The sequence below is a fragment of the Oncorhynchus mykiss genome, chromosome 8 (genome assembly GCF_013265735.2).
Source record: "Oncorhynchus mykiss isolate Arlee chromosome 8, USDA_OmykA_1.1, whole genome shotgun sequence".
In the NCBI taxonomy this organism is placed as follows: Eukaryota; Metazoa; Chordata; class Actinopteri; order Salmoniformes; family Salmonidae; genus Oncorhynchus; species Oncorhynchus mykiss.
This window is the reverse complement of record NC_048572.1, coordinates 71,029,390-71,048,923: the sequence shown is the minus strand read 5'-3', so window position 1 is coordinate 71,048,923 and position 19,534 is coordinate 71,029,390. Positions and strand designations below refer to the sequence as shown.

Genomic DNA, 19,534 nt, shown 5'->3' with positions numbered 1-19,534 from the left:
GCAATATACAAAACTGTATGACCTTGTCAATGGCTAACCTTTTTGAAGTTGATTTCCAATAACACAAATAACCTCATACTTGTATATTTAGCCACTTGTAGTTTGTATGGCTATGAGGAACAATAATTATGAACAATAATATGCTTGATTGCATTTATATTTTGTATTAGAGCAGGGAAAACCACAGTTGGATCCAAAGTAACAGATCCAACGTATAAGCAGTCCCCATTCAACCCCTCTCCAAACGGTGTGTGAGGCCATGGTTATTCATGACTGTTGGACTGGGAAGCCCTCTCCTCTCCCAGTCTCAGTCCGTCACAGCCCATTCTCTCCTATCCTCTGTGGTGGGAAAGGTAGCAGATGGAATAGGGTGGGGAATGGGCTGGTCCCAAGGACAGCATGCAAAGCAGCCAGATTAACACATAGAGAATCACATAGAAACCCTGCGCATCAGGCATTAGGCAACTCTGCTCAGTATCCCCAGAGAAATCTGCCCCATACATGGGCAAATAGTCCTCAGAGAGCAAGACGTTATTTGTCTATTTGTGTTGGGGGGCAGGAAAATGATTCAGCAGATGACAAACCCACCGGCCTTCCTTAAATAGTAGTGAGTCTCTTTTTTCTTTTTCTTATGCTAATGATTCCGAGTCCCCCCCTTTTGGTTTGCAGAGGGGAAATGCTCTGAGTGCTGTAATTAAGATGTTTTTTTCTTTTTCCTTTTTTTCCCAAAGCTAACAGAAATAAATAATTCCTGTAATAAGATCTGTGAAGTGAAGAGGCTTAATGTACTCATTGTGTTTGTCCTTGTTTTCCCTCTTGGATGTTTTGTGTTAATGAGACTGTGAGCAATTTGATCTCTGTCAAGCAATCAATTTGCATCTTGGTCCTTATTCAACCATGTGAGGTATTATCTTGTTTCCTGCCCGTCACGATCTCTGACTGACTGCACGTTCACCAACAATGTCTATCACCACCAGCACCTTTAGCATTGAGAACAATATTATCAATATGATTAATTATTTAACCAACCTACAGTATACTACAATTTAGATGGAAAACTTGGAAATTGAGAATCAGTAAAAAGTTAGATTCTTTCCACTCCACATTTGATTTGTAGGCCTATATCTATTTTTATTAAAGGTATATTTATTTTGTTATTTTTTTGTTACAGAGAATGAATTTCATGCTCACATCCTGAAAAAAGTCAAGAATTGTGCGCAAATCGACCAAGGTGGACTGCGTGGACCTTGCAGCACGTCGTATATATTTCCAAAAAAACTGCAAATAAAGGTAGGCCTAATATAATTTGATGATATATTTTCCAGTGATGGGTTTGGATATACTACACATTTGGATGAAAGAGCATGGAGCTAGTTGATGCCCTCTACAATAAGGTTGAAATATAGCCAAGTTCATTGTCCTGGGGGGGGGGGGGGGGGGGGGGAGTATATTTTACCAATTCACTTTATCTGTGAACGGATATAGTCATGTATTTGTATGGCTAATGGAAGTGGTAGCCATGATGTTCTGGATAAGCAGCATGTTTAGCAGTGTCGTGTCAATGCTCTTTTGACCCCCGCAAAATATGTGACACAGATATTGTTTTACATATGCAGTATGTTGAGTCTGCTGCTTTTATTTTTATACCACAGCACTTGTATTTTAGCCTACTGTACGTTGAATGTGACCGTGCCTCCCAGGCTGCATTTAGACAAGCAGCCCAATTCTGATCTTTTTTTCACTAATTGGTCTTTTAACCAATCAGATCAGCTATGAAAAAGATCTGATGTGATTGGTCAAATGACCAATTAGTGGGAAAAAATATCAGAATTGGGCTGCCTGTGTAATCGTAGCACCAGTGTTCTACTTTTGAAAGCCGTTCCTAAGTCCAAAATGTCTGGCTGAAACCATGACAATGTCCAGACAGCCTTTGATAAAATAGTATGACCATAATGTCAACCATAAAGAAATGGGAAAACATTTTGTACCAATGACCACCAAAGATCTATCATGTGTATGTGTTATAGTTTTGTGCATTGTCAGGAGTATATAACACAAACAAATCCCCACCTGAGAGTGTAGTAAATATTTAATACAAACAAAGCCTTATTTGAATAGCATGTACTGTATCTACAGTATTTGTTCTGCCTGTGTAAATATATTCATTGAACATCATGTGTTCTCTCCATGTCTACTTCTCTTACTCTGAAACGTCCATAGGAGATTTCCACGTTGCTCCATTACTTCTGATTCATCCTCTGCAGAATTAGGTACAGCTTTGAGTTTGTGAAGGTCCAACAATAGCTTTTGTCGAATGGGTGTCAAAAGCACATGCTCTATACCCTCTCAGAACCTCTGTGCTGCTCACAAAGCAGAACATATAATACCTGAACACAAAAAGTTTGAGCTGTTTCTCCATCTCCCCTCAGATGACAATCAATCACATTTATTTATAAAGCCCTTCTTACATCAGCTGATGTCACAAAGTGCTGTACAGAAACCCAGCCTAAAACCCCAAACAGCAAGCAATGCAGATGTAGAAGCACGGTGGCTAGGAAAAACTCCCTAGAAAGACTAGATACAGGCCTTTGAAGGAATACAGTATGTAATTGAACGTTCTAACTAACATATTGAGCGCAGTTGAAAAATCATGAACTGACAAAATATCAGTCAAGTGTATACTCCTCAGGGTCAAAACCAAGTTCATCAGGTATCTTACGAAGATAGAAGCATTATTATTTTCAATATAGTATTTTCAATATATTCAAATAAGTATTTTCAAAATACCTGATATTCCGGCTTTACTTGTAAAATAGAGGCATTTAAATGGTTCATGTACAGAGCATTAATAAGGCATTAAATCAGAGGTTATGTTATGAAATATTTAAAAAGTGTTTAAAACAAGTAGATTTGCATAATGTGAGTGTTGCCTCTCAGTAACACAGAAGTGCCTAATGTGAAAATATTAGTCAATCTGTGAAATTACACTATCTGAATTTGAAATTTAAATTAATTTGTATTATTGTAGACAGTGTATGTGTTACAATATCTATACAAATCTTGTTTAATAAAAAAATGTATACAAAATGAGTGAGTATCTCTTGTCTGTTTGTTTGTCTGTTCATACGATGATGGAAAAATTGTAATGAACTAATGAGGTAAATTAGTTTTTACAGAATGTAATCTATAGTGTTTGGGTAGTTGTTTGTCTCAATAGGGCCCTAGTAATCAAAAGTAATGAACCTATTATGAGCAGGTCCTCCGAGGGCCCGGCATGGCATTGAAGAGTGTGGCACATAAAAGGTTTATTAAAGTAAATTAAGGTCCATCACTGCCACACCTGCTCCCCTATTATAAATGTATGGCAGGTCAGTGCCTTCAATCACAACAGCAAACCAGAGAGAGAAGTCATGTTTCCCATTACCAGGAAAAGTAACAGCGTATCTATCCTGTGACTCACAAATTTCACTGGCCTGTGACCACTATACACTGCCATCAGCCCAGAATAATTACCTTTAATAGGTTTTATTTGGGATCCACATGAGATGGTGACGAGGGAGAGTGGATGGATTTGAACAACTATTTTGGTCTAAACACACTGCTGTCTGTCTGTACCACCACCTGCACTTTAATGTCATTATTTTGCATTATGATGTGTTTTCCATCTCAAAGTTTATTTTGTTTTATTAACTTCACCTTCAGTTGGTGTTTTGCTTTTACATGTGTTTTCATGACTATACCCATTAAATGCCACAGATAATCAACACGTAAATACATAAATGTTCCGGGAAATATAGGGTAATGTTGATAGGAAGGTTCAAAGTTACTTCAAATAAACTTCAACCACTAACGTCAAGAACCCTCAAATTGGATGGATACAGCATCTGCTAAGCAAATGTTAACATCATTATTCCAGTCCCAGTTGTCAACAGAATCTGTATTTTGTTAGAAATGAGTGTTACATGCTAAAGAAGACATGGTGTGTTCTTTATCAACAGATGGATTCAGAAGGAGAGGAAAACACACTCCAAACACGCAACGGTGGTAAAGGTGAGCAGCGTTGACAACTCTTACCATGTTCAAGCAAGCACATCAATAGCAGTAACTAAGCACTTCAGCAATTCACGCACATTCCACTTATACATCTATGGGGTCTAGGGAGGAATCAGTTCAACAATCCAACTTTACAACTGTCAGTTTTACAAATTATCTTACCAATTTGAAGAGCACTGCATTGCCATTATTTTATTCAGATGGGGAATTACTTCATCAAATTGGAACTGTGGCTCAAATTCGTTAAGGAGTGAATATATATAGTGTGATTGAAAACCCCTAGACAGGGGGATGCCATTATGCTAGTGTTCCAAGCCTCTAAGGTCTGGCTGGTGGCACCAGAGCCATTACTATGTCTGGGAAATTCATGGAAGCTTTATTATGGGGTTGTGCTTCATGGGAATACGGTGGACTTGAATGAGAATGAGATTTGCATCTGTGGTGCATGGCCCTCAGGGAAAATCGATTTGCCTTTTCAGATGATGTTGTCAAAGCTGTCAGGAGGATGAGCTACAGCAGATCTCAGAAAGAGGAGAGCAGATTGGGGTTGTGGATATTTAAAAAAAAAAAAAAAAATCTATATAAAGGGTACCTTGACGATGATTTTAATCATATCAGAAGGCTTTTGTTGGAGTAAAATAGTTCATTAGAAAAGGTTGCAAAAAATCTATTTTGATAAGTAGCTGTAAAAGTAATCTTTTCATAGAACATTTGATAGAGTACAATCCAAAATAATACTAGGGGAACACCCCACTACCATGAGTGTAGTCGGCCCACAGTGGAAATGTAAACATTACTATTTACCTAACGTACTTCTGTTTCTGTTTACGGTTCCAGCTGACTGCATCACCCAGGCTCCAAGGTAAGGGTTCACGACCTCTTTGTGAAAATAAACACTTACAGGTATCCTCTAATTCACCCCAGGCTTCTATGCCCTTGCATACAGAATGAAATAGGCATCCTTTGTTAGTAGATGTGGTATGCTGGCCATTCTCTTATCTTGATAATACCGGTTATAATTGAATTTGGCCCTGTAGCTCTTCACTGCGCTTCTAGGTACTTCATTTGTATTAATCATCTCGACCATATACAGTTTCTTCAACCTTATGTTTACCTTTTCAATCAAGTTACAAAAAAACACTTGATTTTACTTTCTGAATCCTGAAATACAGTTGGGGAATAAACTGACAATGTTACATTTTACGTTCACTTTCAGTTCAAAGTAACGGCTATGGCCTTTTGTTGACCCCGTTGCTCTTTTTATTCATTCATCCCCCCCACAACAGCACATATGGGTCTATGGCTGCTAGGAAGAGGCTCGCCCAGGAAGGGGTGCAGGGCGCCCCCGTCAACAAGAGAAAGTCTCTCCTGATGAGGCCCCGCCACTACAGCCCCAGTGAGGCGTGCTGTGAGGAGGAGAACGAGGACCTGGCACCGCCACAGGACAAAGAAGAGCTGAGGAACATTGACACTCCAGCAGGTAGACAGATGTCCTGTTGTTTGTCTGTTTTGATGAACAATTGACGCTGAATTTTAAAATCCCATCTGTTGCATTCATATTTCCCTCCCTCTCTATTGCATGTCTGCTCGCCATCAGCCAGACCCCATAGTCATTGTGTATTGGAAGTGAAAGACGAGACTGCTGGGTTCACATTAGTTGTGTCTGTCTCACGTCCTCAGTCCTACTTTTGACAGCTTATCTGCCATGATATTTTTGGCATGGCTTTTTCCCCTATTTTTGATGAGGCCAGATTTCTGACTCCTCCTTTCTTTTTGTCTGTGTTTGGTTTTTCTGAAAAGCCATTCAAAAATGGGATGAAAACACAGAGAATTGAATAATGATCATGTTTGCTTTAGGCCATTCTGGTTAGAATGTCCTCTGTTGATGTTTGTTTAGTAAAGTGAGTTGAGTTTAGAATATGCACACGATTTATTGATTATTAACACAAGCTAATGTTGCATCTTAAACAGAACCAGGTTCCCTTCTGAAGTATGCTATTGCTTAACCATCTTCTTATAAAACCAATGTCACTGATACAATAGAATACATTTGTGATTATTTGTCGAAAGATACTAAGACCAAGATGTGTACTCAACAATGACATAAGGAAATGTTTGTTTATTTCATTGAGCCCCCCCCCCCCCAAGCAAAACATTTCTATTTCCAAATGAATTGAATTTTGAGCATTTTGGCAACAATACCCATGGTTTACATGTGCATTCTCACCCACTATAATCTGCACTTATTTGGTATAGTTTTAACGATGTAACTAAGCAACAAACGTAATTGTCCCCTTCGAAAGCTTTTGTTAGGCCCTCTTAACACAGTCCAAATATACATAATTAGGCATAATGTCTACAGCTCATTATAGTACACATGTGGGTAGTTAAATGGACCAAGAGAGTAGCTCAATGAATTGTGCAGATTAATTGGAAATGGAATGTATTTGTTTCTGGGGTTCATATAACATTACAATTATCATAACCCTTTCTGCACTAGCTTCGCTATCTGTTTTTTCCCCTTTGATATCTTCCTTTGTTCATATACCTCCCTCTCATGGTCTGTTTGTGTTTCAAGCAGAGCTTTTATGTGTCTGTATTCAGTCACCACTACCTACTTGTACTGTATTATAACCTTTTAATCCAGAAAAGTTTCTCTTTTTTATCAAAAGAAGGCACCTGCAAACAGCAAGCCCTATACAATACAGTGAACATGTATCAAAAGGCAGGCAACACAAAGCAATGACTGAACATTGTGTGATTAACATAAGCCTACATACATTTGTAAATATATTTTTGTCACAATCAGGTCTGGGGATATTTTATGTGAAATGTCTATGACAGTTAAAGTGGATAGAAAAAGCAATAAGAATGTAACAGCGGGATACTGTTCATATCTGCATTTTAAAACAAGAGGGAAAAATAAGCCGCTAATTTGGTCGAGCCGCACTGGGTTCAACTCCAGCCAAGCTCCAACCACACTGCAGAGCGCCTGTAATGGCTATTCTGGAGTACAAACTGTTCACCTGTTCCAATACACAAACCACAGGAGGGATCCATGTTTTTCTCTCCCATGCGGTCTCTTTTCCACTGCACTTCTCACTGTGTGTGTACAGTTGAAGTCGGAAGTTTACATACACTTAGGTTGGAGTCATTAAAACTCGTTTTTCATCCACTCCACAAATGTATTTTTAACAAACTATAGTTTTTGCAGGTCGGTTAGGACATCTACTTTGTGCGTGACACAAGTCATTTTTCCAACAATTGTTTACATACAGATTATTTCACTTATAATTCACTGTATCACAATTCCAGTGGGTCAGAAGTTTACATACACTAAGTTGACTGTGCCTTTAAACAGTCTTTAAAAAGACATGATATCAGAAAATGATGTCATGGCTTTAGAAGCTTCTGATAGGCTAATTTACATAATTTGAGTCAATTGGAGGTGTACCTGTGGATGTATTTCAAGGCCTACCTTCAAACTCAGTGCCTCTTTACTTGACATCATGGGAAAATCAAAAGAAATCAGCCAAGACCTCGGAAAACAAATTGTAAACCTGAACGCCTGAAGGTACCACGTTCACCTGTACAAACAATAGTATGCAAGTATAAACACCAATGGACCACACAGCCGTCATTCTGCTCAGGAAAGAGATGCGTTCTGTCTCCTAGAGATGAACGTGCTTTGGTGCGAAAAGTGCAAATCATTCTCAGAACAACAGCAAAGGACAAAAGTACAAAAGTATCTATATCCACAGTAAAACGAGTCCTATATCGACAACCTGAAAGGCCGCTCAGCAAGGAAGAAGCCAATGCTCCAAAACCATCATAAAAAAGCCAGACTAAGGTTTGCAACTGCACATGGGGACAAAGATCGTACTTTCTGGAGAAATGTCCTCTGGTCTGATGAAAGAAAAATAGAACTGTTTGGCCATAATGACCATTGTTATGTTTGGAGGGAAAAGAAGGAGGCTTGCAAGCCGAAGAACACCATCCCAACCGTGAAGCATGGGGGTGGCAGCATCATGTTGTGGGGGTGCTTTGCTGCAGGAGGGACTGGTGCACTTCACAAAATAGATGGCATCATGGGGTAGGAAAATGATGTGGATATATTGAAGCAACATCTCAAGACATCAGTCAGGAAGTTAAAGCTTGGGTCTTCCAAATGGACAATGGCCCCAAGAATACTTCCAGAGTTCTGGAGAAATGTCTTAAGGACAACAAAGTCAAGGTATTGGAGTTGCCATCACAAAGCCCTGACCTCAATCCTATTGAAAATTTGTGGGCAGAACTGAAAAAGCGTGTGCCCGCAAGGAGGCCTACAAACCGGACTCAGTTACACCAGCTCTGTTAGGAGGAATGGGCCAAAATTCACCTACCTAACTTATTGTGGGAACCTTAGGGAAGGCTACCCGATACGTTTGACCCAAGTTCAACAACTTAAAGGCAATGCTACCAAATACTAATTGAGTGTTTGTAAACGTCTGACCCACTGGGAATGTGATGAAAGAAATAAAAGCTGAAATAGAAAGATGTATCTACTATTATTCTGACATTTCACATTCTTAAAATAAAGTGGTGATCCTAACTGAACTAAGACAGGGAATTTCTACTAGGATTAAATGTCAGAAATTATGAAAAATTGTATTTGGCTAAGGTGCATATAAACTTCTGACTTCAACTGTATGTGTGTGTCATCCGTCTGTACAAAAATAAGTTATTTTCTGTCTGCTCTGCTAATTGTAACTAAACATAACTGACTTTTAATCTTTGTTGAACAGGCTAATATTCATATTCCTTTGTTTAGAATGAAATGTCTCTAGCAACAAAAATATTATCAGCCACGTCATTGCATGTCTCAAAAAAATCCAGCTTCATATTTTGCATCAAAAAAGGAGTTTAACCATGTCTATTTCATTCACCTACTTCCTCTGTTGCTGGTCTGTCTTCACCTGCCTTGTATTGTGGTAGTGTATATACATCACATCCCTACATTTACACAATCCAAAATCATATGCTTCAAAACAGGTTCGCCAGATAAGTCAGAGCGATACACTTCCTGCATTTAGCAGCTTTTATTTTGGGGGATTAAGTTGTATACTATGGCCTGATAATGACTAGTAGTATCGGTTTGGTAATGCCTTTATCATCCTCAGTGGAATCCACTTACTAGATTATATAGCCTACATAATTGCATCCTAAATTATCTCCAGATCTATCAACCTGTTGGACCCCCCCCCCCCCCCCTCTTACTTTTAATTTGCTCTGTGACGTCTTAAGAGGATAGATCTACTCCGTACTGTACAGCCTACTTATGATTTATAGAGTAAAAACTCTTATGGCCTCACTAAAGAGCTTTAGCACTGAAAATAAGTTTAAATGATTTGGGGGATCAAAATATATTTTAGTGAATCAATTTTATTTTTTATTTTTTTTATTTTACCTTTATTTAACCAGGCAAGTCAGTTAAGAACAAATTCTTATTTTCAATGACGGCCTGGGAACAGTGGGTTAACTGCCTGTTCAGGGGCAGAACGACAGATTTGTACCTTGTCAGCTCGGGGGTTTGAACTCACAACCTTCCGGTTACTAGTCCAACGCTCTAACCACTAGGCTACCCTGCCGCCAATCCAGATGATAGCGCTCCATTGTTAATCATTGACCATGACTTAATATTAATATAATCAGGGGTGTCACTATATTAAGAATCATTTAACATACATTTTGGAGATCTAAGAGCCTAGCTTTTCTGTTTGTTTCACTTAAACTGAACAATGCTTGAAACCAGAAATTCAAATGTCATGTCAAATATATTTGACCATTACACGCAGTCCTGGGATATAGTTAACATTTTGATATGTCCATAAAAATGTCCACTGATAAAAAGCGGAAAAGCTTTATTTTAAAAGCTTTTAGTAAAGAATCAATGTAAAAATCAATTATCAGGTGCACTCAGTATAATGACCTATTGAAAAAAGATTAATAAAAAAGAAAGAAAGAATCAAGGGAAATCAGGATGTTTGTAAAAAATGTAATACTGAAATGTTTTCCTCTTTCTTGGTTCTTGTGCTTACATATGAATATGGGTTCTTAAATGAGTTGTGTGTGATTGACAAGTTAATATCTTTAAAATCACAAAGCCCTGCTTGACGTACACCTCAACTACCTAAAACTGATGTTCAGTGCCACAACCCATGTACATCTCTGTCATTATCTGGTCCGTCTAAATCCACATCAAGTTGTTGTATTCTGATTAGAGATTTCAAAGAAGAGGAAGACAATCTTGTTCCTCATCTTTAGGTTTCATGTTCAACTAGCCAAAACAAGTGTCTCATGTATTATCTCTGATGTACTTAAGGAATTGCCAGGAAATCTTGCAGTTGCTGTCCTGTCCATACTATTACTATTTTCATTACATATTGTGTTTGCCAATCCTCTTAACAGTCATTTCAAACAACAAGACATGCGTTTTCTAGATAGGAACAAAACATTATGACTACGCTGAAGTGAGGACATACAAAATTGTTACTCTCTCTGCCTAACCAAATGTTCTCTGAAAAGCATGGCCTTAATATGAACAATTGACTCAAGCTTGAAAAAAACATCACAACATAGTTTTTGTTCTCATTTGCTTTTACTTTGTTTCTAAGATGGATACTCAGAAACACTTAACGAGCCCAAGAGAAATGGCTGCCAGAACGCAATAACAAAACCCCATGATTCCTTTGGATGGTCTGAAGTGGTGACTGACTTTCCCCATCAGGAGGCTGCAGCCTCGGAAACTCTGGAGGACGAAGAAGTGGCGGAACGAAACCAAGAAGAAGAGGAAGAAGACCAAAGTCAGGACAGGATGAGTATGACTTGCAGATCGTCGCCACGTAAAAGCCCATACAGAGACAGCTGGGAAGCCGAGTGGGAGCCTCTGTCCCTGTCTCATTCTGCAAGGGTGAATGGCTCCAACGGCTCTATCAGCAGCCCCCCCAAAGCCACTCCCGGAGAAAGATACCTATTGGGGAGAAACGACTACCTACACATGAGAGACCACGATCCTGACTCGGTCCTTAGTGGGTACAACATGGGCAGAGCAGGTCCCTTCCAGACAGGGACCCTGCGGCTCTACCGATCAACCCCCAGTGAGGAGGACAGTGAGGGGGAGCCAGAGGTGGAGAGGCCTCCTCGGCTGGAGGCCTGGGCCCTGGGCCTGCAGGAGATGGAGAGACCCCTGAGCCTGGAGATGGACAGAGGAGACAGAGACAGAGGAGACAGAGACAGAGGAGACAGAGACTGGGACAGAGGGAGGGTGAACCTGAGTCTCCTGGAACAGGCCATGGCATTGCAGTCAGAGCAGAGGCAGGTCCTCCACAATGCCTACAGGGAGATGGATAGGTTCCTACTGGAGCAGATGACCAATGAGAGGAGGCACCAACGGCTACTGGAAGTGGACACCAGGGTGGGCTATCATGGATGCAAAGGTACAAATACTTCATTTGAAAATATCTTATTTCTTTGTCAATTCAAGATTCTAGATGTTTTATTTTATAACAGCTTTTTATCAACGTAATGACAGTGAGGACCCTTTTAAGTCCATCCTTTGTTTTTGTATGTGTACTATTAAGGCCACTTGAGAACAATAGAACTTCTATTGCACTTATTCTAATGAAGAGTAGTGGGCATAAAATAAGTATGCAGCAGGCATGATTATGCATGTTTATCTAGTATGAATTAGACCACTTGTGATTTCAATGATGAGATGCTTCGAAACGTCAAAATAATAAAGAATCATATTCAGCGGGGGAAATCCTCTTAAGTACGAAACACATTTTTGGCAACAATTGAAGTAATAAATAACCAGACTAAAATAAAATAAAAATAACAAAATCTTCTGATGGAATTGCTACTTCCCAGAATATTGGATTTTGATAGGAATCAACTGGATATTTAACCATGACCATAAGTCTTAAATCCGCCCAAAGTACCCCTCATGTTTTCCACTGATTCTTCAAATGACTGCAGCCTAATGTGTAATCCCAAATGTAATCTTTCGATGGATGGGCATTAAGAAGTCAATGCCCCGTGTTGAACTGGAAGCCTTGTCTAAAAGGACAGATTAATATAGAAGCATTTTGAGAAAAGTGTCTGGCTCTTTGCATGATACTGTACTTTAATCTCTTTGTTTCTATGTACATACAGATTCATTCTAGCATTTCTCAGAATCTCACTTAAAATAGTTTCGAGGAACATTCATGCAAGCAACTCTTTACAAGTTGAATGAAAAATCAAACTGAAGTTCATTAGAATTTTACCAAAAGCTATTACCTTTGTTGCACTCTTTGCTTGTGTGGGTAATGAAGGTTACAAAGCATGTTAAGAATGATACTGCAACACTCTTGAAGGTGTCATAAGACTGTTATGGAATGTATATGTGATTGTCTGTATTAATCTAAGCGCTCCTGTTATTTTCCTCCTCCCAGACTCTCCACGACCAGATAAGAAGGATATAAGGTGTCCTACCCCTGGTTGTGACGGCACTGGCCATGTCACGGGTCTGTACCCCCACCACAGGAGTCTGTCTGGCTGTCCCCACAAAGTCAGAGTCCCCCCAGAGAGTAAGTCACTCAGACATACACATACATGTATGTACATCAGGTATTCTTGAAAGTCAGGACAACACCAATGTATCTTCACTTACATGTACATACAGGTGTAGGATCTTAATTTGATCACTCTTTTGTTGCTGAGAACTTTCCTGCACAGCTGTAAATGGAGATATGAGCTTCGTGATGTACATACATTATAGATGAACAGAATTGTACTTTCCCTGTAGCCTACTTTAGGCCAGCTAATGCCCTAACCACCGATCAAGCAACATTATGGACTAAATGCTCACATCATGTTGCTGCAGGATTCTTTTTCTCTGACAATATAGGTCAAATTAAGATCCTACGTATGTATAGAATAGCAAGTGATGCTTTTTTACTGATGTTTAAATAAAACCTTCAAAGTTATCAAGTGGTTCCAGAAACTGAGTGAGGGGCATTCATTCTACATTTATAGAATAATGAAGTGAGACTTGTTGTCACCTACAGTTTTCTTGTAATTTCTGAATATTGTAAAGGTTTTTTATTGGCTGTGGTTTAGTCATTTCAATGTAACATAACAAGCATCCAACATTAAACAGTAATGTTACAAAAGGATCAGAAAAAGTAATTAACTTTTTTCAATATGAAAGCATGGGCTCTTACTCCAGAAGCAATGTTTGCAAATCAAAGTGGTTGCTAATGCTGTATTCAAAAATAAATAGACAACTCCTGCAAACTAATTGGAAAATATGTACAGAAGAGAAAAGTTCCCAAGGACACAGAGTAGAACTCCAACTCTAGCTAGGTTTCCATCCAATTGGCCACAGATTTTCATGTGAATATTTAAACATCTGCATGAAATCATATGAGCATTTCCCCACCAGAGATGTTTCCATCAAATGCTGGATAAAAGGCTGTGCATGATGACGTAGTGCTTTTTGTTCTATTTTTATTGCTACTAAGGTGCGACCAACACACAGTGCACTGACAATGGGAACAGTGTTAGTTAGACATGCTTGTGTCCATAATTGTATGACTTTTCTAAGGATCTGTGCTCTTGGTTTTTCTCTGATGTCAGTACAAAGAACGTGTGAATAGAATTGATGTATCTATAAATTAACAAGCAGACTGTATGCCTTTAGTTTACCTTGATCACTCTGGATACATTATTATTTTCCAATATTATCATTTTGTGCTCTGTTATTGTGTTAACTCTTGATCCCCCCATGAACTCGGTCACTACTGATGCAGTATATTCGTCACCGCTGATATAGTATATTCCTCACTACTGACGCAGTATATTCCTCACTACTGACGCAGTATATTCCTCACCACTGATGCAGTATATTCCTCACTACTGACGCAGTATATTCCTCACTACTGACGCAGTATATTCGTCACCAATGACGCAGTATATTCGTCACCAATGACGCAGTATATTCGTCACCACTGACGCAGTATATTCGTCACCACTGATGCAGTATATTCGTCACCACTGACGCAGAATATTCGTCACCACTGATTGTATAGTAAATCTCTCCTTCTACTGAGCCTACTGTTTCACCTACTGTCCCTCTCCTGTCTGTCTCCAGTCCTGGCCATGCATGAAAACGTCCTCAAGTGTCCTACTCCCGGGTGCACAGGAAGAGGCCATGTAAACAGCAACCGTAGCACCCACCGGAGGTACATCCTGCAGGACTAACCCATTAAACATGACATACTGTACATAGACAGGTTCAATGGGTTTGATCTCCTCCTACTCCTCCTCCCCCAGTCTCTCAGGCTGCCCCATTGCTGCTGCAGTGAAAGTCTCCAAACCTCAAGAGGAGAGCCCCAAATGCAGACAAGCACCTGAACGATTGTCCAGGTAAAATCACGAGGGGAGAATGTATGTTATAATATGTGTTATAGCTGTAATTTTGCAATATTGTCATTTTGACTGTTGACAATTATCGACGTGTATGTGCGCATACATTATGATGACAGTAAACCATTGAGACATTGAAAGCTATACTATGAAACTAATTGATTGAAGTTCGGAGAGAGCATAGTCCCTTTGATACAACACAAAGTGTGTCAATTGCAATATCATATAAAATCAGGAGGTATGTTGGTTAACATTTACAGTATCGTATCCAGTTTATTTATTCAGCGTATTGTAAAAGGAATTACAATATATAGCCTATCAAAACTTCACAGACATGGTTTCTCACTATCACTTGTTCTTAAGCAATGGTTTAAGGTCCCATGAGATTCTCCCTATTAGGGACACAGAGCATCACAACTCTTTGTTCCCTGTAGAAAAATCACAGGCAGATTGCCAACCCATACAAAATGAATTAGTTGGGTAACATGCCTGTGTGTGCGTCTACAATACAGATCAGATCCCACATCCAGGAGGAGGACATTGATATTATTCAAACAACACTGTGTCCATTACTTCACAGCCACCTCATATGGATATTATTCACACTATAATGTAGATTACTTCCAAAATCATCACCACCTCTTCCACAGCCCATGCATAATGTGCATTCATGTGTCAATATCATATCCTATGCATTTTATTTGACACTGTAGCCACTTTCCTGCCCACTTGTGTGCATGTGTCAATTTCCTGGATCCTTACATGCGTTTTATTTGACACATACAGTAGCCACTTTCCTCATCAAATCCAACAACACCTCGTCTTCTTGGATTCTTCTCCAACCAGGCCTCTCGGCCCCCTCATGAAGAAGTTGGAGTTGAATCAGTACAACTACAGGTTCGCCCATCACCATCCTGTCACCGCCGCCTTGCAAGCCAACCTCACCAAGGACATGGACAAGTACAGCAAGATCCGCTTTGATTACGCCAGCTTTGATGCACAGGTCTTCGGCAAGCAACCTCTGATGGCACCCAACCAGGACCAAGAAATCTCTTCTTCACACTTCCCTGACTGTGAGTTTCGCACATTTGATTTGATTCAAAGGGGGGCGGAGGGAGATTGGCTGTACCATAACAGCGTGTCAAGCCACATTAAAGGGATTTAATGTGCAAGCGTTGCTCATCTTCTGCCACAAATGTGCAGCTCAGTAGGACACTATGTAAATACATGATCAGACAACAACCAAACTAAGAGTATGCAACACACTTACAAGGTTCCTGTAAACAAGATATTCATGCTTGTTTAATATATATATATTTTTTATCAACACAAGACCTTTTCTATTCAAGCACAGACTGATCCCACTGTAACCACAGTGTAAAAATGAACGTGCTGATGACATGTACCATACTGTATGTTATAATGTAGGGGCTATAATCACGTGTTCCCACATCTTTGTGAAAGTTTCTGTATCTGAGTTTTGTTATCCAACAGCTCTAAAGTACACTGGCTTTCTGGGCGCCCCCGGCAACCGCCTGCCCACGCCAGGCCCTGAACGCCACAGCCCACCCAGCCATTACAAACCTGGAGGTGAGGGGCTCCAAGCCACCACTGCCACCACTGCCATCCTTAACCTCTCCACCCGCTACCGAAGCAACATGGAGTCCATCTCGGGTCGGCCCCTGGCGTCCTCCACAAAGGTAGTCAAATTAGACCAATTATTTAATGTGGTCATTTTAAAGCAACTCTGATTTGTTTATAAAAAGGGTGAAACATCAAAAGGACAGTTTTTGGCAAAGGAAACGTTGTCTCTGGTGGCGGTGAAACAAGAGGTCCCCCTCCGTAAAGCATTAATGTACACAAAATAACATTTGTGTAATCACATCATAAGAAGAAATGACAATTACAGTAAGAGTCTGTAGTTCCTGTAAAACATGTGGTCATGCATTTCATTTCTACTTTCATGGTAATAGACGAAGAGAGAGAGGGGGAAAAAAGAATAACTGTATGAAAGTGTGTCTTGCATGCTGCAGATGGCGTAAGATATTTAGCTTAGTAATATATTATCCAGAATAAGCTCTGCCTCAATCAGATGGCCTATACAACAGCTGAAGAACTCATTAGCTGAAATATTTTATTCTCACAAAATCAAAATCTCCCCGATTTTATTAAATGTGCACCAGTTTAGTTTACAATTTGACCCCTTTGTGCACATCCTATATAATCTCTAGTGGGAAAACCCCCAACTGCCCTGTCCACTAGGCAGAAAACTGTGATCTCTCAACTGAACTGAAACATGGCCTTCCTATTAAGTTTAACTGCATGACAATGAATGTCTCAAAACCCAAACAAGGCCTCTCTACAGTATGTAATTAATGTCAGAATATTGATAGATAGATGATTCAAGGTTTCCAACACCTACACAGTACAGGACCCAGCTTGGTGAGCTGATAATGTGGCCTTGTACCAGGTACCAACCCACTGAATGAATAAAACAGTGTTAACAAGTTAATCATCTGTCCTCTTTTGCAGAAGACTTATGTAGCATACTCCGTATGGGGCCATGCAACTCCTATGTGTCTGTACCCCTGTAGGCTACCAGTAATGCAAAGGCAAGAAAAGCATCACAACTCAATGTGGAATGCTCATCTATCTCTCCTGCGATTGAGATGTTACCGCACACGTCTACACACGTCACCATCACACGCATCATTAAAATGGATAGCCACACATGCAATGTCCATGAAAATTATACCCATGAATTATTTTGAAAGGCTGTCTTATGTAGAAAATAAAAATGTAAAAAAATAATTGAACATAGGTATAATGGGACATATGCCAGATGTAGGCCACATTTCAGCATTTAATGAGGTAAAACTTCTAATAATATAAAACCTAATAAGCCACAAGTGCACATAGCGTTTGACTTAGCACAGAATGAGTAACACATCTGTCAATGAGAGAACTTATGCTACATTAAGCTTTTCATTTTTGTTTTAATGGTGATGACCTAAAACCAGCACCCACAGCTGCCATCTTGGTATTGTGTCCTAGAAAACAGACCGATGACACAGCTGTCACTGACAAACTATACACCAAGGAGCGATTATTATTTTGTTCAACAGAATTAATGCTGGCTTAACACCATACTTTACCCTGGTGTTAGATAATCACGACATGTCTTATTTTCATGTAAATGTATATTTGAGGGGCAATTGAAGTTATTTCTCACAGGAATTATACACGTTATTTTTAGAAAGGTATACCGTTAAAGTATTGCGTTAGGTTAAAAGGGCTTATCATAGTGGTGTATTCATTTCAGTACAGTAACTCTCATTTCTCATTCCAATACAGACTGACATCAGTCTCTCATTTTTTGTGAACTGTTGACTATTTAATAAGTGACTTCATTGTAACCTTATGACTATAACTGAGTCTACCTTGTGAATTTATTCTCCTTTAGGACATGCCCATAGAAGTGGATGAGAACGGCACTCTGGACCTGAGTATGAAGAAGGGTCGGGAGGTGAAAGCCCCACCCCAGGTGCCTTTGGGAGACGCTACCCAGTCCCCTCCTGAGTCCACTCTGTCCAAGCAGGCCGGAAGTGTGCACATCAGCCCAGCCTTCTACCAGGCCCTGTGCGAGAGAGACACCTGGGACACCCCTCTCAACTTCAGCAAAGCACAGCAACAAATAATGCACGACAGAGAGGTAAAAAATAACAACTTTGCTGTTCCTCCTTTTAAATACACAGGAAATACTGTATAAGGTACCTATGAAACAGAAGAAGAAAGCTTGTTTTGTTAAATTTGTTGAAGAAGAGAAAATATAGATAATTGATAAACATATGAACATTAACATACCAACAGGTCTATAGGTCTATAAGGGTGATATGGGCATACAATAGAATATATAATGATAGATAATTGTGAACACAGTGTATGTTCCTAATAAATCTCATGTTAAAGAGCATGTACTTCATAGCTGGTATTCCTGGTTGTTGTTGACATTTGTCCTGTAAATAATTCACTGACGACAACATCTGGTGCTGAACACAGAATCTTTGAGAAAGTAAATCCAAATGTTTTACATTACATATCCATATAAATACCGTCCGTGTGGATTATCCGACTTTAAATGGATGTATGGTTTACTGTAAGTATTCTTAAGCGTAATCACTCAGACTTACCCCCCAACTCCTAGGCTTGTGTTTTAAGAGTTTTTCTTAAGTGGGGTGTTTTCATTGATAATTCACTTTTAGATCATGTTCAGGACTTAAGACTGACACAAGAAGTAATGGGGTTAAGGAGATTTTTAAGGACACTATTATTATTTTTAAGGATACTATTATTAAGACTGCATCAGCAATGGCACCCTATTCCCTATGTAATGCACTACTTTTAACCAGGGCCCATAGGGTTCTGTTAAAAAGTAGTTCACTATATAGTGAGAAGGGTCCATTTCAAACGTACCTATGTCTCAGCAGGAAGATTTTGATGACGCTTCTCTGGAGGACCAGGGCTACTCTGGAGACGCAAGCATGTTCAGCCCCAAGACCGATATGCTCTTAAGAGACTCTAAGAAAGAGCTGATGAGGTATATCATGTTTAACGTTGGGTCTGCTCATTCTGGAGGTCCAGGGAAGGGATAAATTGACATATTGCTGCTTCTTTGCTCAGTCATCTGTGTATCATGTGCATTTCCCTCTAAAAAGGTCAGCTGACAGATGGTCAGTATTAATAACAAAAGTGTAATTCCCAAACCAGACCTGTTTAAATAGGGCATTATAATTGGGGTGAATGAATACACGCCCAGTGAAATGCGCTGGACACAATCTTTCCTGTTATTAGCTCTTATATTGTTACCTATTATATATTACATGTTGTTGTGACTGGTATGTCTGCAGGTTCATGTGAAGAATGTATCTTGTTAAAAGTGAGTTTTTACATGTCCGTATGTCCTCAGAATGAGCTTACCACTCTTGACTTTGTAGTTAGACTGCATGTTCTATGGAATTAGTATCCACTCTAT

General features: G+C 39.6%; 1 protein-coding gene across 9 annotated transcripts in view; it reads left to right on the top strand.

Moving 5' to 3' along the window:
* LOC110530472 (suppression of tumorigenicity 18 protein) overlaps positions 1 to 19,534 on the top strand; it is a 62,454-nt gene that overhangs the window by 34,343 nt on the left and 8,577 nt on the right. For 4 of the 9 annotated variants that reach the window (XM_036986110.1, XM_036986108.1, XM_036986109.1 and 1 more), the window contains exons 2-13: positions 1,172 to 1,290; positions 3,999 to 4,050; positions 4,885 to 4,915; positions 5,340 to 5,533; positions 10,707 to 11,528; positions 12,528 to 12,662; positions 14,228 to 14,318; positions 14,410 to 14,502; positions 15,289 to 15,575; positions 15,997 to 16,202; positions 17,966 to 18,214; positions 18,987 to 19,099. In XM_036986110.1, coding sequence (XP_036842005.1) covers positions 3,999 to 4,050; positions 4,885 to 4,915; positions 5,340 to 5,533; positions 10,707 to 11,528; positions 12,528 to 12,662; positions 14,228 to 14,318; positions 14,410 to 14,502; positions 15,289 to 15,575; positions 15,997 to 16,202; positions 17,966 to 18,214; positions 18,987 to 19,099 — 2,273 coding nt within the window. In that variant the 5' untranslated portion in view covers positions 1,172 to 1,290. Of the gene's footprint in view, positions 1 to 1,171; positions 1,291 to 2,220; positions 2,271 to 3,998; positions 4,051 to 4,884; positions 4,916 to 5,339; positions 5,534 to 10,706; positions 11,529 to 12,527; positions 12,663 to 14,227; positions 14,319 to 14,409; positions 14,503 to 15,288; positions 15,576 to 15,996; positions 16,203 to 17,965; positions 18,215 to 18,986; positions 19,100 to 19,534 lie in introns of all 9 variants that reach the window. The other 5 variants (XM_021613572.2, XM_021613564.2, XM_036986113.1 and 2 more) reach the window with 4 other exon arrangements.